Source organism: Calypte anna, chromosome 1 (assembly GCF_003957555.1).
Source record: "Calypte anna isolate BGI_N300 chromosome 1, bCalAnn1_v1.p, whole genome shotgun sequence".
Lineage (NCBI taxonomy): Eukaryota > Metazoa > Chordata > Aves > Apodiformes > Trochilidae > Calypte > Calypte anna.
In genome coordinates this window covers 75,597,007-75,620,220 of record NC_044244.1, presented here as the reverse complement: position 1 = coordinate 75,620,220, position 23,214 = coordinate 75,597,007, and the positions used below count along the sequence as shown (strand labels likewise).

Here is a 23,214-nt window from a genome sequence, read left to right as displayed (position 1 = left end):
GCTTTGAAAATGAAATTATTTTGCAATCAAATGTCCAAATAAGCCCTCAGACTCCACCAGCTGTGTTGTGTGCTGGTATAGATTGATGCTTAGGTGTTGGAGTTTGTTCATGTGTGCAAGCGTGTGCTTCAGTTCATCCAGCTTTTCTGAGGGAGTCCTGACAGGATCTCCAGATCTGGAAATAGCTTTTAGGATTCAGTAGTATTATCCACCAGAGCAATGGTGAAGCAAGGTTTTGTTTGTAGCAGCATGCACAGCTCTGTGTTTCTTTTTCTGTCTATAATCTTACAAATGAATATTTGGAAGAGGGAGGAAATAATCCATTCAAAATCAGTGTGGTAAGCATAAAAGGTAAAAATAATGGTGCTTGTAAAAATAATGGTTTTCTTTTTTCTCTCTCCCTGTTTTTTCTTTAGATTTCTTCAAGTACGTCACATTCGGGTCCTTCTGATTTAACAAAACAGTGTGGAACATCAGCGTTATTTCAGCTGGCAGAGGTAATATTAAAATAGTGGTGACTAATTACCACAGGTGCAGTGGGGCAGAGAAGTTAATTATGTTGATTGCTGAAGTCAGAACAGTTTTACAGTTATAATTATACTGTTGCTTATGGAAGTATATATTATCATGGCTTGGGTACCACATATCAGGATTTCCCCATACTAGCCATCAACTTGGAGGCTTCGAAGAATCTGTGCTGCAGCTGAGAAGATGAACTGGTTACTGGTGGCACAGGGACTTTTACCAATCACCATTGAAATTGTTTCAGTTTTTTTGTTTTAGGGTTTAGAGTTCTGACTGGTTGGTTTGGCCAAAGGGATGCAAAGACTTGAGAGGGCTGGATTAATTTGTTAGACAGATTAGGGCATTACCATTGCAAATACCTGTTCCTTTTATTTTTGCTTTTCATGCCTACTGTTTTTTGAAGTGGGCAATAAACAGGTCAATAACTTCTATGGAAACTCAGTTATGATACTCTCAGCAGATCTTCCTTCTGGGAACAGTTAAAACCAAAGACCTCTTACTGAAATGTTGTATTTCTTTTATTTCTGAGTTGTTTTCTGTTGTTTCTAAGATTTCCCAATCTTAAAGACTGATAATTGAAAGTTTATTATAATGCACAAAACAGAAGTCACTTTTCTGTACCCACATCTCTAGGCTCTCGTACTACTGGCTACTGCAGAAACAGGAAAGGTATATTAAAAAAAAATGTTGGAGAGGGGTGTGTGCATTTAATTCACTGTCCAATATTTATATTTAAATTATTTAATATTACTGTTAAATTATTTAATATTACTGTCCAATGAGTAGTCTTTTAAAGATTTATCTTTAGCTTTAGAAAATTACAGGCTATGTTCCTATTGCAGTGCAGTAATAAAATGACAAAACTACCTTGGTACCAAGAGCTTACCTTTGTTTTGGGGTTCTCTGCATAATTTAACTTGCTTTGTTACAGATACTGTGCTGCCCAAGCTCTAGTGTGTTCAGTGTTGTTCAGCCTAGCCTGGCCTGAACCATACCAAATTCTTACTTGGTGCAGCAAGAATTTTGGAAATTCAGGTCATCATTTGGTTCACATTTGTTATAAAAGCAAAATTCAGCTGGGGGACGTTGAGTAGGAGAGTATGAAGAAGAAGGGATGTCTTCCCAAGGGCAACTGTTTGGTGCTGGGAAGGACTACCCTCTATAGCAACATCAGCATAGCTTACAGGTGATACAAAACCAAGAGAATCTCCCAAGTCAGTGCAGGAACTTGGAGGTTTGAGGACCTTTTTACAGCTCTTCTGATTATCGCTGTTCCTCAGAGAGTATGATGGGTTTGGTTTCCATTAATATTATCTCCAGGAAGAGATAACCATGGCAACCACTGCTGCTTTGCAATTCTTTGCAAAATAAGTCTGACACAAGAAGAAAGATTTGGAAGGCTTTTTTTACGACCTTCTAAATTATTTTGCACACCAAAGTAAAAGAAAATAATCTTGACTACTGAGATGAAATCAACTAATTTTTTCCCTCCTCCTTCAGGGCCTTTTGGAAAATAGAGGAAAGAGTTGTAAACAGGGACATCTGGGAGTTGAAGGGCGTATGGATGTGAGCTTTCAAATAACAATAGTGAGAAATACTGTATTGTTCTGTTGCATTTATGGTATTCTGAAAATCAATGTAGCAGTGGGTTTGCAAGTCATATTAAAAGCATTTAAAGGATCATGGAAACATCACTGAGATCAGTCTTCCCCCCAGCCTTATTCTAGCACTCCAGCATCATCACATCCTATCAGTTTCAGCAGGTCTTCACTGTGTTTTTCAGTACTGTCCTTCAGCATAGGTTTTTTTTCCTGAACTTAGATGCCAGAGAAATTCCCTGTGTAATGTTCCTGTTAGTATAGGTAAGTAATGTTAACAGTTGATGTTTGTTTCATGGAACTACTTTTTTCATTTTAGATGTGCCTTGCTTCAGAAGGAGTAAAAGTGAAAGAACCTGGGAAGCCAAAAGTGGAAGCACCAGAAGATGTGGGAGTGGAAATTCCAGAGGAAATGGAAGTAGAAGAACTGGAGAAAACAACAATAAAAGACTCCTGTAAAGGAAAAACAGAGCAATCACAGATGGAGAAAATGCAAAACTTGGCTGAGACAAAAGCTGAGGAATTAGAAACTGCAAAATGCAGGGATTTTATTAGTCTTGCAATGGAGGGCAGGCCTTTTGAGAGAAACGATAACACAAAGAGTCACATGTGCTGTTCTCCGGAGCTTTCAATGGCTGACATGAATATCCTCGGACTAAAGCCAGAAAAGATAAAGAAGAAAAAGAAAAAAAATAAGTTGGACAGGCACACAAACGAAAAATCCACCCCTAAGAAGCCTTGCAAAAAGAGGCAGTCCTCCGAGTCGGACATTGAAAGCGTAATGTATACAATTGAAGCCGTTGCAAAGGGGGACTGGGGTGCCGAGATACTCACGGAAACTCCCCGTAAAAAACCCCGCCCTGTCTCTAATGTGAAGGGAAGCGTGCTGGATACAAAATCACCAAAGAAAAAAGTGAAATCGAAAGAGAAGAAAACGTCAAAGGAGAAACCCCCAGAGACCACCAAAGAATCTAAGCCTCCCGATTTCCTTAGTATTGCAGCCAGCAAGGAGGTACCCTGTGAGGTTTCTGATAATATTAAAGTGGAACCACTGACCCCAACAGAGGAGGTGGTACCCCAAAGCTTACCAGGACAGGTCAAAACTGAGGACAGTGACTGTGTTAAAAAGATAGAAACCTGTGGCTCCAGGAAATCGGAGAGATCTTGCAAAGGTGCTCTTTATAAAACTCTGGTGTCAGAGGGCATGCTAACATCTCTGCGTGCTAACGTGGACAGAGGTAGGTGGCTTTCAGTATTTCATTTACAGCAGGAATGGCAAAAGCCTTCCTGAAATGGGAGGAAAAGCAAAAAGTCCATGCTTAAGCTGGAGACTGAGCAGTGTGTGATGGGAATGCTGTATCTGGTCGCCTGAGATGCTGGCAAGTGGAGGGGACGGTCCAGGGGACCTGTGGTCCAGGGTAGGTCTTCTCTAGTCGTGCAATCTATGTTCCTACTTATCTCACAAACTCTCAACCTCTCCCTCGTTGTCTTTCATTACCTGAGTTTTAGCTTTTTGACCCAAGTCTTTCTTGATTGATTTGTCAGCTTGCTGATAGCTGAATGCAGAACTTGTGTTGAGTTTAGCCCTGAAAAATTAGCTGGTTTTTGTACAAGCAGCTTGTGTGGTAGTGAGCATGAGCATAGTTCTGAATCTTACAAGAGGCAAATGTGTTCTGCTTTTGCTCTGGTTGTTAGTTTTGCTGTAGGTGGTGAGAAAGAAAGCTGAGATAATTTTGAAAGATTTTAGTGAGATGTCTTGAAATTTATTTTTCCAATTATTAGATTTATATTTGTAATCAGGACAGTTAGAAAAGAAAAAAAATGTTCATAATTTAGGGAAGTTTATTACTGTAAATATACTTACCTTTTTCTCCTCCTTTATACCTCGAGAAATCCTGACTTCAGAGGTAGTATAAAAACTAACAAGGGGGGAAGAAATTAGTTGCCAGTGGCCAATGGCATCATTATCCAGTTTAACAATACATTTTTTAGCCCCTCCAAGAAGGTCATTGTAAGTTGTGGTATTGAATGGGTACAGAAGTTCCTTCTGAGCCCATTTTGTTCTGGCAGTACTATAAAGAAGCTAAACAATTTTCTGCATTCATACCAGGAAAAAGAAGCTCAGGAAAAGGCAATTCATCAGATCATGAAGGATGCTGGAATGAAGAAAACTGGGCTTTTTCCCCAAGTGGGACAAGTGGGAACAAAAAACTGAAAAAGCATAAGCCAAAGGAAGAATTTGTTTTCGGGTAAGTTGCAGCTTAACTCTGTCCAAAGTTTTAGCTAGGTCAGCCTGGTAACTTAGGAGTCCTGCTCATTACAGTTAAGTGAACTGCATTCAGCACCCAAATAATGACAGTTAGAATTCCTGAAAATTAAAAACCCCTTTGGGCTGAGTGAGTCATGTTCTAGATACCTCATGTTTGTATACCCAAGTAATTCCTTTGAGATCTTTCCTGGTTCACATTACAGTAAACAGATTTCAGTGACATTATTTGCTCACTTCTAAAAAAGCTGTGCAATATTTACCTGCCCAAAAGCTGTTGAAGAGGATTAGTTATATTTTCAGAGCTCTTCACAAGCCATATTTAAAGCTCTGTGTAGGCATTTGATCATCATAAATGGAATTAGACTAGAAAGAACAGAACTCTCGCCCGCTTTTAGAGATTGCTTGCAGAGCAGGAGTAAACTGTTCTAATATTGGCAAATTAATATGACAAATACACAGTATTTCCGTGGTAGATAAAAGACATTTAAAATGTTATTGGCACCATGAAGAAATTAAATGTATCAGAAGAATACTTAATGATTACAAATCCATTAAAATTTATCAAGGCCACACTTTTCTAATGTACAAATAACAATTTTGGTTCAAGTACTACAAATTAATTTAACCAAAGGCAAAGTTGTTAAATCTGCTTAGCTATTCATACTTACTTGAAAATTCTTTAAGACTTCCAATTATCTGTATTCAGAGAGTGCAAATTAATTATAAAGGAGTAGATTTTCCATACTTCATGCTTAAAATTATAGTGTTTCTTTTGAACAGGCTTGCAGGAGCTTTTTTTATAACCTAGTTTGTGTGAAATTTAGCCTCAGCTCACTTTACAGCAAAGACATTAAGTTGATTAAAATCTCCAAGTCTTGTTTGCTTGGAATAGTCAAGAAAAGTTAATGAAACACTTCCTGCATTTTTAGTGCATTGTATCTAAGTTTAGAAAATATTTTTGAAATTTAAATTGAAAGACTGAAAACTTTTTACACCTAATGGTATAAAAATTGAATGCATCTTGTAGCCAAAAAAAAAAGAAAAAGTATTCACAAATTACTTGCCAGTTTTGCTTCTTGAGTCAGTTGTGTCATTAATTAATATTATGTGGTGAGCTCTGTAAAGTCAGAATTGGCAATTTGTGAAACGTAAGTGTTGGGGAAAGTATCCATTATCCCTGGTCATTGCACTACCTGGCCTTCTGGCTACTTGAAGGGCTGGTTTTACCTCTGCCTGCTCCTACTAATTTTCTGCTCCTTTCAGCATCACTTTTTAGCCTCATTTTGTGTGTGTATAGGGGAGAGGGTCCTCAGCCCTTGGAATTATGTCTTTATCCCCATTTCCTCTTACCTTCTTCTCTGCTACTGCTTGCCCACACGTCTCCCAGTGGTCCCTGTCAAACAGACCTTGTCCACGTGCAGCCCCTTCCTTAGCTGAGCAGTGCTCTGCCTGCATCCATCTCCTGGCAGGCATAAAGACCTCAGCTCAGCTACATGTGTCTCAGCAGGCTTGTGAAATGCTCTGGAGATTCATGACAATGTGAATTATTTACTTTTTCAAATAATTGCTGGCAGAGTGGTGGCACTCCTCGCTACCTTCATGCCTCACAAGCTATAAAGTAGGAGCCAGGATGGCGGCTCAGAGGCTGCTTCCTTGTTAGAGCTGCTGCCTCTCTCATGGCCTTGGGGCAGGAGGTGGGGCAGGTGGCAACAGGGAGTGGGAGAGAAGCTAGGGTGGAGGATGGAGATGCCTGACAGCTGTCAGAGCAGAAAACCAGCTTGTTTTGTGGTTATCGGGGAACATCCACATGAAAGAGGAAGGTAGCAAAGTACCAAGCACCACTCCTGTAAGATAACTTTGTGATACAAAAACAAAACAAGACATTCACACCCACAGAAAAACCTGCAGACAAATTAACCCCACTGTGCACACAGTCTGCAAAGACCTAAGGGTGTATTTTAAGATGGAAGATTGGTTACCAAAACATGTAATAAATAGAGTTAAAATGAAGGAACATTATGTGTACCAGAGCTTCCAGAATGCAATGTGTTTCAAGTGCTGCTTCAGAGAGCAGAGAAAAACACCATGTTTCTTCTGATCTGTCTTAAGTGTGCAGTACATAAGGGCCATATCTCCAACAGTCATGCCAGCTTCTGTCAAGTTCAGGTTTTCCATAGCAAACAGAATTAAAGATGTGTAGAAAATGTCATTGTTCACCTGTCATTTGCAGTGCTATTTATAATCTGCCTAGCTCTGTACATTGCTTTTTATTAAAATACACTTCCTTCCTGTGCTTCTGCCTGGCTTTGAAAGTTTTCTAGAACAGAGTGCATATACAAGACAGTGTAGTAACTGCATCCAGAAATGCCATGCCATACCACCCTGTTCAAGTGCTTTATTTGTATGTGGCTACACAACTATATTATATCTGGATTTCTTGAGTTGTAAGTAAAGCTAGTTACAGTAATTCAGGTTGGGCAGGATTATAAGGGTTGCTGGGTTTCAGGAAAGCATGAGCTAGTTGCATTTTTAATCTTACAACAAATGAAATATAAGGGGAGGAAATATGATCCCTCAGAACAAATTCAGAGTTAATTCCCACCTTCAAGTATCAGGTTTTAGAATACCATCAGAATGTTGAGCAGTTTGACATTTTTCTTCAGGTTTGAGTAGTTGTTTTCATTCTGGTGTAAGGACTTTTATGTGGAGTTATTTTATCAATTTGTTTATTTTCTTGTTTTACTGTCTTGTTTTCATTTCCCTAACAGTACAGGCAAATCTTCTGAACAAATCTGTGCAGCTAACAGAGCTAAATGTCACTGGCATGACATTGATTTGTTGGGGTTTTTTCCCCTAACTTTAATATATGGAGCTAATGTAATCAATTTATACTGTTACAAATGCAGAATCTGGAGTGTACATTCTGATCCTAAAGTTCAATTAATATATATTATTTTCATGCTTACAGTGTGTGTGCACTTTCCCCTTGTCTCTATGTAGATAGGTATGTATACACGCACACATACTCCTAGACAGTATGATTTTTTCTCCAGAAATGGGGTTACGTTTAATTTGAATGGTTTTGTTTCCCCTTTAGCTTAGCAAAGTTGGAAGAAGAATTTGAAAAGAAATTCAACAGCCTCCCTCAATACAGTCCTATTACCTTTGACAGGAAAAATTCAGCTGCTCCGCGGAAAAAGAGAAAGGTTGGAAGCGGCTCATCTGAACATCCAAAATCCAACAAAGGTAAATAACCATGTGCAGTGCACTGCTAAGCAAAACCAGTGCTATGACAAGCTCAGGAATTTACTATTGTATGTGAAAAGAATGAAGTCAAAGAAAGCATTTTTATGGCACTGAAATGCGTTGGTTCTCAGCTGGATTAGCTTTCAGGCTGTACTCTTGGCTCCTGATTTTCATGCTGAGTAGAACTGGTTAGAATTTGTACTTGAAATTTATTCCTCATGGCAAGCAGATTTGTCAAAAACATGAATATCTGTGAAGTAAGTGGGTTTGACAAGTTTTCCCAGGAGAAAATGGGGAAAAAATGGCACATGATCAAAAGGTTACATTTTGACATTTTCAAAACATAGTTTTATGCCAGTTAGCATTTCTAATAGTTTTAGGCTCTATAAGTTAAAAAATAAGATTCCAGGATGTCTGAATTACTTTATTTATTTTTCTTTTAAATCAAGATTTCAACTCCTATCATAAGTTAGGAGACAAAATGTTCTGACGTGATAAAAAAAGGTTAGAGGACAGGAAAACCAGCCCATACCCATCTCTGTTGTTGAGGCTTTTGGAGGGAAAAACTCAAGAGTAATTTAGCTGGTTTATATACAAATAACCTGAGACTCAGAGATGAATAGAGAAGTGAGAATACATTGGGGAACACTGCTTCTAGACTCTCTCAGAAATACTGGTGAATACATACAGTACAGAAACATCACAAAATGAAGGAATGGTGTACCAGTAATTCTACAAGACAAAAAGTTGCTCAAAAGAGTCCTAATTATGCACTGTTCACATTTTGAAGCTGATTTCCTTTGCTGCTGCTATGGCAGTTCCACTGACCAGCAGGTTTTCAGATCTAATGCAGCTATTTTAGCCAGGTGACCCTGGATTACATCTATGCCTTTTGAATGCTTCACAAATAATCACATTACAGTATGCAGGATTGAGCAGCTGCTCTTTTTGAGTGCATGCCAATTTTGGTATTGATTTCTGTATTTATATAATTAGATGTGCAACAGTCGCTTTTGCAGAATTAGGCTTGTGCTAATACCAAGTGAGTTCTGACTTCAGATGCCTTTCTTTTTTTATGGTATATATTTGGTACAACTTCTTCAATGAGCACGAAGCATACTGCTTTACAGTATGATAATAGAGTGGTTAATTAAGCAACATCTGTTGGGGACAAGATCTCATTTGCCATGATCTGGCAGTTGACACTGTAATAGGAGCTGCTTGGATTTTCTCACTGAAATATTTACCTGTTCACATGTGTGTATGTCTAAAAATTTTGCAGTCCTTAGGTTGTTTGGGAATGGCATGCTAAAACGCTACCTCAAGTCAGGGAGCCCAGAACAGCATTCTGGTTTTGGCTAGGCTCATACTTAGCTCAATTTTTTTATCCTTGTTTGCATGACTTCAAAAGCTTTGGAATATATTTAGCCATGTCTCAAGGGAAGGTCAGAAACATAACTGGAGGCAGGATACAAGCCTGATATAAGTAGTTTTGGCATGGCTCTGGGGAGGAGGCCGCAGAGCATTTGCCTCTATCTGACAATAAGGGCTCTTTAATCCAGCTGACTTTGCACTGAAGCAGATGGTAAAGAGTCACGTGAACTTTTCCACCAACTGAGCTGTAGGGTTGCAGCAAGCAGCCCCAGGGCAGGAATATCTGATGGTGACACTGCTGTTTCTCCAGTGAACGTCTGACCGCTGCCCCAAACTAAACCCAGACAGAGCTAGTGATATCTGCTCCTAATACCAACAAATGCTGAATTCACTCAAGTTAGCTGGGCAAGCTGTCAGCTTGTGTCAGTCAATCCACCTCCCCAGAGAGTGAAGTTCAGTTCTCAAGAAGCTGCTGAAGAACTCTCCAACAAACCATTTTTCTTTCGGAAAAGAAATTCCATAGCAATGGGTCGATTCTAATCTGTTTTGTTTTGCTAGGGTGCTTAAAATTAGGATGTGAGTTGTGGATTTGAAACAACCTGAAGCAAACAGCATACAAGCAAGCTTACTAGCTTACTAGGAAGACTGTTCCAGCTAAGAGAAACATTCATTATGCTGAATCCCCAATTTAATTTGTGGTGTGCTGACAGGCCATTCAGCTTCGTCGTGCTGTTGGCTTGTCTGTGAACAAGTCCAAAGACACTTAGGGAACACTGACCTCCAGAGGTGTTAGGAACACAGGTCTGCATGCTGTGCTCCTGCAAGTGTTGTGGGAAATGGAAATGGCATATTGTGCAAAATGGTAGAGCTTGATTTGGAATTGCTCTGGGGTTTTTTAATTACCATGGGTTTTTTTTACCATATTGGATTAAAACAGAAGTAACTTCATATTCTCGTAGTGTAATGAGCATGAACCATGAAGGATCAATACAGTCTTACAGTTGTGACTACTGGAATGTAGGAGCCCTTAACATTGCTCTGCTGTGCTCTGCATTACTACTGTCTTGTGTGGAGTTGTTTCTGCTGCTTTGGTCTTTCTTGGGGTTGTCTGTGTAAGAAGATTATAAGAGATGTGCAGCACAAATGGTGCCTACTAGTGATCAGGGCCTTTGGATGTTTCCAAACAATCAATGGCAGTCACTAGGGCTAGGTTTGGTAGATGCTATTTAAAATAGTGCCCTGCATGTTTCTGAATGAACATTAGAGAATCATAAACTTCCCAGGCATTCTCAGTCTTCAGATAAGAATTTTTTTTTTGCAGTCTATATAGATCAGTGCCTACTAAATTACATTGAAAATGTGGAAAATAGGTTGGAGTGCTGCACACTGAAACTCCCCAGAATGACTGGTGATTAAAAACAGAAATGCTTTTGTTGATTCTGGGGTCATTTTCCTCTGCCCCCACCCCACCTCGCAACTAGGGCTTTATGCCTTTATACATTTTATTTTTGAGTAAATGGTGCCAGATTGATTTTCTGTCAAATGTCATTAACCTATACTTACAAGAGGCCTGATTTGCTGCCTAACTGAAATAGTCAGGATTATCAGGATGTTTTCCTACTCTTACAGGGAGAATCAGTGGGTTGGTGTCCACTGACTCCTTTTATCATGCTTTTCATGTCCAGTCCTCAATTCAACCAGTTACTTGCATGTAAAAACACCTCAAGAACTCTGTGATGCAAAAGCTGTTCCATTTCCACATGTATAAAAGAATATTTGAACTTTCTAAAATGAGAGGCAATTTTTCCCCAAATCTTTCCAAATTTTTTAGATTCTGTTCCTACTAAAATTAATGGGGGTCTTCATTGATAGCAGGATAGAACAAGTCATAACCTTTTCTCTAATTCTCTCTCAGGCATTTTGGACTGCGAGTGTGTGTGTGTGTGTGTGTGTGTGTGCGCAATAATGTCACAAAATGGCTGAAAAATACAGCTATACTGAATCCGGGCAGATGGCCTACTCCGACATTTGCTGGAGCTGTGACTGATTTCTTCTTTTTTTCTTCTTTCCAATGGTACATGTGCCAAAACGTCCCACCAGACAGAAGTCAGCAGTCTGCAGTGAGTCACTAATATGCTTGTGTGCAAAAATGAGCAACAGGCACAGTCATTGTTTCTGCCTTGTGCTGTGAAGAAATGCTCACTTACACTAAGCACTTCCCTAAGGCTTTTATTTTGGGAAGGCAAGGAGAGGAATGTGTGTTTTTTGGGAAAGAGATTGTCTACAATTTTATATTTTATTTTTTTTTTGTCTGTGGCCTCTTAAGACTAGAAATAAAGCATCAGCTTAAAACAGATGTTTCTTTGTGTGAATCCCTCTCAGTCTTAGCTCAGGGTTTGGTTTTTTGCTCAGTTCAAAGCATTCAGATGCCTGGAGATTGCACAGTGTAGTCTTCCAAAGATCATGACCTAAAAATAGAGCATCAGACAAATGTACAGACAAATCTGTTTGTCCTGATTTTCTTGAAATAATGTTGAAGTGTTCTCTGTTTGATCAGGCTCTTTAAAGTAGGGAACCGTGTGACAGTAGGGTGGGGGCAAAATGTGGAGGAAATACATTTGTGGTTTGTTATGTACGGTGGGTTCATTTTCCTGCCTCCTGCTTCCTTGAGCAGCTGTGGTTGGCCAGAGAGAGTATTCCCAGGAGGAAATAAATCCCTGCTGCCTTAAGGGAGCACAATGCATGAGCCCAGGATTAGCAGGTGGTTAAATCCTGTGGCAATTGCTGAAGTGCCAGGGGAGGGAAGGGCCATGTGTTGAGTATTTCCAATAGAGAATGGTAAGTAGGAGAAAAGAACTCTAGTTTACAGTTACAGATGGCCATACAAAAATAGCAAGTAAGCTAACATTAAAAGTTTTTTTCACCTTTCTGTAAGAAATCTCATCCAGAGTCCACTGCCTAATAGCAAGCCCTTAAGGTTAGTTTGGTTTTGCATTGATTTTCTCTGTATTGAATGTTGAAGAGTGGCATTTGGTCAAAGTCTTGGAGTACTTGCCTGCTGTCCCCATCAGACAGATGTCACCCAGCCATCCTGTAAACTCCTGCATGGGTGAGTGTGCCTAAACAGTGCCCCTGGGGCCCCTGCTAGTGAGAGCTTGAAAAGGGCTATTAACTCTTATCCCAGCCCAAACCAGCACATGATTTCAAGAAGGAATGCCCCATTGTTTAGCCTTTCCTACACACAGATGTCCTTTTCAGTCCAGGCTATATTTTTGCCTTTTCCATATTAGTTTAGTTTAGTTCATTTCTATCAAAATAAAGGCTCTGGTTTTAATACCTGAATGTGCCATGTGAAGGTCCTATATTTGGCAGTTCTTCATCTTTGGCCACAATCTAAAAGCAGAAAGGGATGTGGCCATATAGTCTGTTCAGTAAAATTGCTAAATGATTTGTATGTGCAAGCATGAGAGTGATTTATAATTTAGCTTTTCACAGAGGACAGAGAACATATCCACTGGTTCACACTAAGTAGCTCAGGCAGCGAATACAGATAAATTTTCTCATATAGCTTCTCAGAAGTTAAATTCTCAGGTCCAAGTATGACAGATAGACCTATTTAGCTATTGGCCCATCTTCTGTTTCTCTGCATTCATAGCCAGAGGGTATTCAGGTGATAGTGGACACAGTCTCACAGGAGTAACAGCTAAAAGGGTAGGAAATTTGAAGCTTCCTTGTAAAAAGGCAGCTTTTCTTTTGACCCCACTAAAGTCAGTGGATTTTCCACTTGAGAACAAAAATTTACATGTAAGTGGCACATGTATGGGTATACCCTGCGTGTTGCAGATACAAGTTTATAACAAAAGTGCCTTGGATGGTAGAAAAGGCATGAAAGACACTGGTTTCTTTCTTCATGCACTACTTGTCATCTCCATTGGGAGTTTTTCATCTCAATTTTTCTGCTTAGAGTTGATAGCACTTGCTGATGGTTCTTATTGAAATGGTAGTGGGGTGGAGGTTGAGCTGTAGAAATGGAGACTCCTGTGATACTATGTAACACGTTGCTTATTCCAAGCACCTGCAAAAATCACTAACTTGATAATTAAAAAAATAAAAATGTCCTAAGAATCATTTAGTTACTTAGCTGAGCCTGTGTCTTCCTGTGGAGCTGTTGATGTGGATGAAGTCTTTGACCTTAGTCATTGGAAAAGCTCAGGTTTTTTTTATTCAGGCTTCCCCTCGGCCTGTCTGAGCTTTTTCCCATTCCTTGTTTTGCACTGACACCAGACTGCTTAATCCTTCTACACTTGAATCAGTTTGTAGAAGAATGTGTAGAGGAATGGCCTGAGGATGCGTACACAGCCCCTTGTTTGAGGCACTCAGGTGCTAATTACGAGGCTGAAGGCATGAGCTCATGTTAAGCCCACCTGTGTTAAGCCCCCACCCCCAATTAGGTTTTGCCTCAGCTACGCGTGAGCAGGATTGGGGGGCCGATAAAAGGTGAGCTTCCCAACACATGCTCAGCTCACTCTTGAGCAGCCAAAGGAGGAGGTTACCTGAGTCTGGAGCAGAAGCACTGAATGAGGCTAGCTGAGCCTAAAGACAGAAAAATTGGAGCCCTGAGTGTGCACCTTGGTGTGAACACCTCTTTGACTTTGAAGCGCTGTACCCCAAGAAAGGTCTGGCCATCTGCATCCATCTGTGTTACACTGCTGCTCAATTTTTGTTGATTTTTTTTTTTTTTTTTCCAGAGTGCCCTTCTTTGCAGAAGTATGCTATGGGTGTAACTTGTTAAAGCCTCCATCCCTTTGGGCTATTCCTTGCTCAAAGGCCCTCAGTTTTTTCTTTGTCATGATGTGCCTGTGCTATACCTGGGTGTCATCTGCCATTAGGCAGTGATCCCAATGTTGTGGGACTGTTGGCACCAGAGACCTTTGCTCTGCTTTTTAACCACATGAGCTTTGGAGAAGGGAAGTCTTGTCTTCATCCACAGTCACCCAGATAAATCTTTCTGAGCAAAAAACCCCAAAAAGTAGCATGAAGAATGGACAGCTGGTAGATTTCTAACTATAGCTCTAAGTGTTTGGTGTTCTGTTGTAGCATTTCTGCATCTTCAGAGTGTTGCTTTCTGGATGAAGTATAAAGCTTAGAAGTATTAATTCATGCAGCTGGCTGGTACAGGGACAGCACTTTCAAACAATCACAGTAGAAGTAATATTCCCTTCTCAGAGCTTACAAACTGTGATTTTTATGTAACCATGTGGATCTCATTTATCTCCCAGTTGAAGTTCTGCTCTAGAAGAGGGCTTTAAATGTAGGATAGAGTTACACAACAGCATAGTCATGATCTCTGCTTTGGCCTCTATGCCTTTCAAAATAATCCTGAGAGCTTTGTATGCTTCTGTGGGTAAAATTTCTTCTCTATTACTAAGCAGTGGGCTAGTATCTCCATGGAGCAGTCTGTTGTATCATTGAGGTCTTTCTTCTGAGTGGTAATTATCTCTTTGGGGTCCATCACTGAATATGCAAGGATAGGATTGGCCCCCCCAGTCCTGCTCATGCGCAGCTGAGGCAAAACCTAATTGGGGGTGGGGGCTTAACACAGGTGGGCTTAACACAAGCTCATGCCTCCCACCTCATAATTAGCACCTGAGTGCCTCAAACATGGGGCTGTGCACATGCTCAGGCAAATCCTCTACACATTCTGCTACACAGTTTGAGTGCATACAGCCTCTTCTGTTGAACTTTGTGATATTTGCTATATAAGTCCTAGTGAAACTGTTCATAGTCAATTTTTTGTTGCCCAAGATGGTGTATTACTTGAGTATTACTTGGTTTGTTGTTTGACTTTTAGATTTTTTTTGAGATTATTAGTCTTTTTCCAAAGTTTTGATTTCTTCAGGAGTAAAAAAAAAAGCAGCAGTGAGCCTCAAAGCCAGCATATACATAATCTTAGGGTTTCTGTGCCCATTTCTGGCTATATTTTAGCTTTCAGTAATTTTCAGTATTATCTGAATAGCTGAGTGCTTGTAAATGGTTTTTCCATCCTTCTTCCATGTGCTACACACTTTTCTCCTCCTTTCCCAGCATAAAGAAAATCAGTGATGGCAAATTGCAGATAGGTGATGTAGTCTTAATCTTGATGGCATTTTACTATATGCTTGCAGTTGTGTCTTAGTAGCCAATGTGTGTGTCTGATTCCTTTTGTGGATGAGGATGATGAGAGGAGTCCAGTCTTTGTGGTGTACAAAATTGTTGTCCAGGTCAGCTACAGATGGGAAGGGCAACCTCTTGCTAGGCAATAAGCTGTCCTGTCACCTGCAGTGCATCTCATTGCCATGTGGGCAGGTCTATTCTGAGCTAGCTGAAACACCTGCTTGCTTGCTTTGGAAATAAGATTTTGATGTGGAGTTTCTAAAATATAATGGCTTTGCAGTGAAGAGGTGATGCATCTGTTGTATCTTTGGTCTGTTATGTTTGTGGTGCTCCTGTATGGCTGTTTTCTGCATTAACAAGACAAAGGACAGCTTCTTGATAACTCTGCTCTTGACATACTTTGTAGTCTGATGTCACATAAGATGTCTTCTGACTACTACTAGCAAAGACTGCTGTCACAGTAGGAATGTTACCGTGAACTGGGCATAACCTCACCTTTCATTCCTGGGAGCTTTTACTTCTTCCCTTCCTAGAAACACTTTGGCACCAAAAAGACAAAGGTAGCGCTTGCATTCAGTGGGTGGGTAAGTCCCTGCTCTGTCTCTCCTTCATTCTACCTCAGTGCGATGGAAGAGAGAATTGGAAGGGCAAAAGCAAGGAAAAAACCTCATGGGTCAAGATAAAGTTTTAATAAGTGAAAGGGGTGTGACAGAGAAACAAATGGTGCAGAAACCAGCACTTCTCACCCACCAATTGATGCCTAGTCAGTCCCTGAGTTATGTCTACTTGAAAAAAGCTCTCCTCACAGTTTTATTGCTGAGCATGATGTTACACAGTATGAAATAGCTCTTGTTGGGACAACTGACTGACAGGGAACTATATTCCCTCCCAAACCCCTTGCACATCCCCTCACTACTTGCACCCCACCTACTCACTGAGGTGGCAGAGTGAGCAAGATAGATCTTGATGGTCTGTAAACACTGTTCAGCAGGAACTAAAACACTGGGGTTTTAACAAGACTTTTATTTACCAGTCTATAAAACACAGCGCCATGAGGCTACTGTGAGTAAAGCTTACTCCTTCAGCCAAACCTAGTACACATCCATAACAGTACTTACCATTAAACAAAAAAACAATCTAACCCTTAGCTTTGTTACAAGGCTAACATTCCTAACATTATCATTCTCCAGTATCATTCTTTGTATACCCTTAAGCACTGGGAGCTGATGGATTGAAGTATAGCCTGCTGGAAGCCTCCAGAGTCCTTTCTGGGCAGAAGGTCAGGGTTTTGTGCTTTTCCATGAAATGGCATCCTGTAGCAGTGGAAAGGGAGGTTGTATAGTACATATGTAACTGCTGTGCTCTTTTTAAACTGCCAATTAAAAGTATGTATTATTAATGTTGTCTGTAGGTTCATTCCAGTCTAAGAAAAAGAACTTATTCTACAAAATTGTCAGCAAATGTAAGCACAGAAAGAAGCTTAATGTTCCGGACACAGGTACTGGTGCATTACTTAGTTAAGGTTTTGGGCCACCTTGTCTCAATTCAGTCTCGGGGAGATGCTTCTAGACAGAGGCTACTCAGGTCTTTAGTCCTTGATTGCTTTGGTCCCTTATTTCCCTGTCTCCTTTGATGCCATTAGCTCCTGGCTCCAGTTGATCATGTAACTTTATTCCAGTATGGTGCTGTTTTGTTTTTAATTGCTATCTCCCTTAATTAGAGTTTCCATGCTCCAGATGCCTTGCAGCAGAGCTGACCAAGCAAGGACAGTTTTACAGTTTGGCCCTGACCTCTTTATCTACCACAACTTTTAGGCCTTTACTTTGCTCTTATGTCCATTCCTTCTCTATCAGATTCCATACTATTTATGTCTTTTACAAAGCATTTATCCGTGTCCCTGTCTCCTGTTCCTGTGATTTCGCACTGTCTAGAACTTTGCAAACTGCAGCTGGTCAGGATATAAGATCTTGTTTCTGCACCAGCTCTCAAAAAAAATAACCTAAACCAGTCCTTCCTCTGTAGAAATCTTAACCATCCTTCTTGTTGCCTTAGAATAAAGATAACTTTGACAATTTTTAAGTTTTGTGCTGGATTTGCTCTCCACACCATCCGTGGAGTCTTTTTCTTGTTGCAGTATTGTGGACTTGCATACCTACACACTCACAACTCTGAGGAACATTTTCAGGTATATAGCATATATAAGATTATAGTTTAGTCTGATTCTCTGGGCCATTTTTTTTTCTTTTGTAGTCATGGTGCCCATGCTATCCAAATCATGCCCAGGCTGTTCCCTAGCCCTTCCACACTGGAGTTCTGGCCCACATGGTCCCTGTGGTGTAGATGAGCTTTCTGGTTCTACTTACTTAGGTAACTCCATGATTTTTACATCTTTTTCTCTATCCATGTGCATCTCAAAGATAATAATATGACTGTCCCCTTCTCCATTTCCCCCAGATACCTTTATGCTTAAGATATTTCCCGAAGGCTTGGCCAAGTCATTTCTTCTGCTTTTCTGATGCAGTGTTTTCTGTCCTCTGTGGTGCACTTGCACTGTTTTCCCACATAGGCTCTGCCAGCTCTGCTGCATTCAACGGAGCAAATATTTTGAAGTTACTTTCTCTGTTTCATTGTGTTTGTACAGCAAGCATGTTGTGGGAGTCACTTCTGAGAAGGATCTAACGTGCTTCCATGCTGGTGTGAAGAAGGCATCATACATTAACATAGCTTTCATTGAGTGCCATTCAGATTCTTGTCCCTGAATTATTAATAGACTGTAGAGGCAGTTTAATAAGATAAATGAATGTTTAAATTCTCCTGTGGGAAACAAAACAGCATTTAAAAGATGCCAGAGTAAAAAAATATAAATATCTTAAAATCTGCAGATAGAAAATGTGGCTAAACAGAATGTCAAAACCTCAATTTGATTAAAAGAAACCAGCCTATTTTGATATGAAATGTGCACTATGATCAAAGATTCAAGCCTGGAAAGTGTTGAGTACCCTGGCCTCATTCCAGCACAACACAGAAGCATGTCCTTGAAAGTTAAGCATGTGAATAATGTCATCATGTCTAAACATTAAAGCTGTCTTTCTGCCTTTGCTGGAGTAGAGCCAGTTTGCCAAGTTCCTCCCAAGACTGAAGCAAAGACACAGGGAACTTACCAGTCTTACACAGCCCATGTAAAAAAATCATTGAAGGAAAAGGTAGTGGTTACATACATTGGTGAGGAACTGCATTTTCTCTGAGTTACAAAAGGGTATCATCTACTCTTAAGTGTACCATATAGTGACACTGAAGGCAAAGTATTGATCAGCAGAGTGCAGTGTGGGTATGGCCTTGGCCAGGCAGCATACAGCCTCACCATCATGTGATGCCTGTGTAATTTCATCCTCTCATGAGTTCCTATGCAGCAAGGCCCTAAGCTTTTTGACTTTTCCACCCCATATTCTGCAGCCTCCAAGCTGTGAAATCCCAACAGCTTCGTTGCAATTCAAATATACAAGGATTTAGAAATATTTAGAATAATCTAAATGAACATTTCAGCTCCTTTTTGTGGTCACTCCTTGGCGAGTCACAAATCTCTAATGTGTGGTTTTGGGGTTTTATGGAGGTAATCCTGCTGAAGGAAGAGACTTAAATCTTTTTGCAGCTGGAGAGAAGACAATTAGATGGGTTGCTTTCAGCACAGGTCATGCTGGATTCATGTTTTGTCATCTCAAAAAGCGTGGGGGCCTGTGTGCATCTGTGTTTGGGATGAAGATAAAAAGTGCAGTAAAGGGAAAGGTTTATGTGATTGGATCATAGTGTGTGGCCCTTTCTGTGGTTTGAGTGAGTATCTGAGGGAATTTTTAATTCCATGTGACATTGTACACAGCATCACCAGTGCAAGTCAACATATAAAAAGTTTGAAGGTGTTCATAGAGATAGATACAGTCCAGTAAAACACCAGTGGCCATGCCATAATCCCTTCTCCTCCTAGCAGAGAGCACACAATAACACAATTCAGTATCTTCAGAGACACACTGCATCCTTAGGAAGATGGAGAAGCACAGGTGGACCCATCCCGATTTGGGGGGTTGAACACCACTCATCTTAGAGATTTTTCTTCCAAAGTCAAGGCTTTCCAGTGGGAAGCAATACTTCAAGTAACAATGGGTAAGCCACAACCCTTGACTCCTTGCAGGTGCATTTCTGTGACCTATGCTGGGGACTATTGCATGGTTTGTGTAACAGCCAAATACAGCGTTGGCTTTTGCATCAGGTAGATGTATGGATGTAGTAGATGTATGGCAGATGTAGTCTTAGCAGTAGCTGATATGTGAAGGAGCCCAGTCTACACTGGCTGGTAGAGCCAATGCCCTGCTACTGATCTTCCACCAGCTCTCCCACACACACATCACTCTATGCATCCTTAGCACTTATGTTTGAGCAAGAACAGGAAGTGCAGAAAATTAATACAATTACTGGGCTTTTTTTTAAATTTTTTTTGCTGAAAAAGCCCTGTTGTGTGGAGCCCAGATGGAGCCGGGAGCTGTGTGCCACTGTGCCTTTGGCATCCATCCAGGCTGGAAGAGGGCTGGGTCAGCACAGGCTTCAGGCAGGAGAGCTTCCCATCCAAGCAGCTGTTCCATACACCTGGCTTGACCATTTGCTGCCTTGTCAGGTGGTGTTCTGCTTGTTAGTACTCCGCCCTTGCTGCAGCTCCATGTGCTGCCTGACCCCACAAGTGATCTTGCAGCAGTATCCTGTTGTCAGAAGAGCTGGATTTTCCACCATGGTGTAGGTCAGAGTGTGTTTGGCATCGCTTCATTGGTGAAATGTCTCCCCCGGCACCAGTGAAAAGAGCATTACTTGAAGTTTTGCTCTGCCTTTCTAGGCTTCTCATTTTTAACTTAATAAAGATCACTAAACCTTTACAGTCCACCTGTCCTTCCTGATACCAGCATGCCTGGACCTACAGAGCATTCTTTTTTCACTAGATGTGGTTAAACTCCTGCAGCTCTCTCTGATAAACAGCCATTGCTGAATAAATTGTCTTGAATGTCTCGTGACTTGCTGAGTTCTTCTCCTCTGGTGTGCTGAATCAGTCCAATCGACTTCATTTTTCTTGTTCACAGAGGCAGATGATAGCTGTTCAGTCTTTGAGTTGAGACCAGTAGTGAATTCAGCATTTTCAACATAACCACCTCTGTGATTTGAGTGCATTTCCCAAAGGGAGTTCTGTCTTACCCTAGCCTTATTCACCATGGGGTAAGACACTGTGTATATGCACAGTGTTTCTGAGAGCACCTGGGCTGCTGGTTTTGCTTTAGTTGTGTACTATTACACTGCAACCTTAAAAATTAGCAAAAAATGTTCCAATCTACAGTCACAGGCTTTACACAAGTAGTCAATTGATACAAATGAGAAAAATGAGAGTGAGCCAGGTGCCTTAAATCCGTATTTTCTCTCTTTGTTGGGTGGATTGTTTTGGTTTTTAGTCAGTCTAAGACTTGAGTTACAGCTAAGGCAGTTTCTCAAATGCTATGTCAGACGAACACTCCGTGACATGGCATCTTGCAGTCTACACTTGATTCCTTCTTGCATTGTAGATGGGTGGAAATAAGATCACAGGTCCTCTGCAGGCCTGCAGAGTAGAGTGAGCTGTACGTGTTCAAGAAGCCATCTGGCACAGAGCTCTAGATGTTTTCCTCACAAAGCCATTTTTGTGACTGTGGTTTAAGTGTGCCAGAAGGTCCACATCTTTATACTGTGTGCTCAGCTCTACTTGCAAAAACAGCCCTCTAGTTCTGCAGGTGCTGCAGGTCATGTGGAAAGCTAACCATACAGATATCTGCTACAAGGACTGCAGAGGAGCTGCAGAACCTCATTTCATTTCTAAGCAGCATTCTGCTGAAAATTAGCTTAGCTCTACAATAGATGTGAAATGTATTAAGGAAAGTATTAAAGACAGATACAGGGCATTGAACTTGTTTTGCGTTGTCCTTCCTGCGCAACAAAACTGAGTCCTGGTTTGGAGCCTGGTTTTGGATGCTGTTCTTTTCAAAGGGGTGCAGGAAGAAGACTCCCTTTAGCACCCAGCTGAGATACACAGTTGCTGAAGCACCCACTCCTGGGAGTTTAGTGCAGAGGGTCTTGTGGGTGTTGCCTTCATTAGATTTCATGTCTGCTTGAATAATGATCTGTAAAGAAGTGAAATGATTTCTCATCCCAGTGTTCACTAAGACTGCTAGAGAAAAAACAAGAAACTCTTCCCTTTGACACCTACCCTCTTCCCCCCCCCAGCCAAAAAAATACCCACTGTTGACCCAGAGTTCTTCCTTCTCCAAAGCTCTGTGGTGACAATGTTACAAGTGGCAAGGAGGTTACTTTGGGAGCTAGAGGAGGAATGAAAAACAGAGGACTGTCAAGTCTCATTTCAAGGACAGAGAAATGAACATGAAAAAGAAACATGAAACATGAAAAAGAAATATGCTTGCTTCATCCCAAGTTTGTCGGCCACCTGCTGCTGTATCTCAGTCAAACATGCCAATACAATATACTCCTGCAGCTAATCTATTGCATGTTTTCTTTGTTTTATGTCTTCAGTAACTGTCACTTCTTTTAATTTTTAGATTTCAAGAGTTTGTCTTATATTTAGTTTCTTGAGCATTTTGATGTGTACAATATGAGAAAGAAAACAAATGTAAAAGGCAGCTGTCTACTGCATTGATTAATCTAATTAATTTCCAGTAACTTGACATGGCCTGTAATATACAACACGTGATTAAAACATTGCACATCAGGTTTTTCTGTTGTATGTTGTTTATTGTTTTAAATCAGGTCTTAATACTTTATTAAATGTAAAAAACAAGCAAACTTGTTTTACTAGGATTAATGCCATTTTAAACTCAGTTAAATTGCAATAAAGAGCACTGTCAAAGTACTAAATAATAAGAGCAAATCCACAAATCAGAATTAACAAACTGGACTATAACCAAACCATTACATTAATACATTATCAATGCTTAAGTATTCTCAAATATGAAATCTAGAGAGAAAGCTGCTCATTTAGTTATGCATTCCAGTCAAGATTTTGGTCTCAGTGCAGTTTATCTGAAGACCTTACTTTTTGCCCAGTTGAATTAGTTGAAAGACACGTTCACAGTCATTAGTGCTTCACTTAATTGAACTTTTAGAGAGCAAATCTTTTCTCATGATTTCTCTTGCTCTCTGTACAAAAAGTAAGCTTTACAGCATAGCTCTGCTCTGGAAAGGTTAGCAGCTATAGTTAAACACTGAGAAAAGCAAATGGAAGCTGTGTGGGTTTTTTCAAAATAAAGAGCATGTATAAGTTCCAAATGTTTTTACAAGAGGAGCTATGAAGGGGAATTAAGAACATAAAAGTATAAAGTTTTGGAACATTTCCAAATATTTTTACAGATATGTACTAGGTTTATGCCACAAAACATGAAAAGGTCCCTTGCCACCTAAAAAGAGAAGAGCAAAGAGCATCATCTAACAAGATAAATTCATGCTACAGCTGGTCTCTTCACCCAGCTGACATCCTCAAAGTTAACAGTTACAGAAGGTAGCAAAAGATAAAGGTTATATTAGTCATATCTTTGAATAGGAAGCTTGTTAAATCTAAAATAATTTAAAAAAAAAAAAACACAATTAATAAACAGTAAATGCACTGTAAAATGAAAGAGGGGAAGGTCCATTCAGACTGCTCGGCTACTGTGCATGGTTTGTGGGGTTGGTTGCTCCTGTGTGACAGGGACAGTCTCAGTGTAGGAGGATGGTCTTGTTCAGTGCTGAGCCTTTCTGAAAGAGCAGTTTTTTGCTTGAGTTCTGTCTGTATAGTTTTTGCTGGTCCTACCAACCAGAAAGCAAACTTGGTTTTTAGCCATATCTTTAAAATGGGAAAATCCTTATGAAAGTAATTGTGGAGAAGAGAAAGCTAGCTGTAGACACAGTAATAGATGTGTTTCTGTTTTCTATTGAAAAGAGATGGGGTGTAACCTGAGAGGTAGTAAAGATAATCAGGGGAGATGCAGGCATTGGAGA

The 23,214-nt window shown here is 40.3% G+C and overlaps 1 protein-coding gene across 12 annotated transcripts in view; it reads left to right on the top strand.

The window, feature by feature from the left end:
• The window catches only part of BBX (BBX high mobility group box domain containing), a 143,919-nt gene that overhangs the window by 112,248 nt on the left and 8,457 nt on the right, over window positions 1-23,214 (top strand). For 11 of the 12 annotated variants that reach the window (XM_030447992.1, XM_030448001.1, XM_030448041.1 and 8 more), the window contains 4 exons: window positions 417-497; window positions 2,443-3,361; window positions 4,234-4,372; window positions 7,490-7,638. In XM_030447992.1, coding sequence (XP_030303852.1) covers window positions 417-497; window positions 2,443-3,361; window positions 4,234-4,372; window positions 7,490-7,638 — 1,288 coding nt within the window. The remainder of the gene's footprint in view (window positions 1-416; window positions 498-2,442; window positions 3,362-4,233; window positions 4,373-7,489; window positions 7,639-23,214) is intronic. The other variant, XM_030448007.1, reaches the window with a different exon arrangement.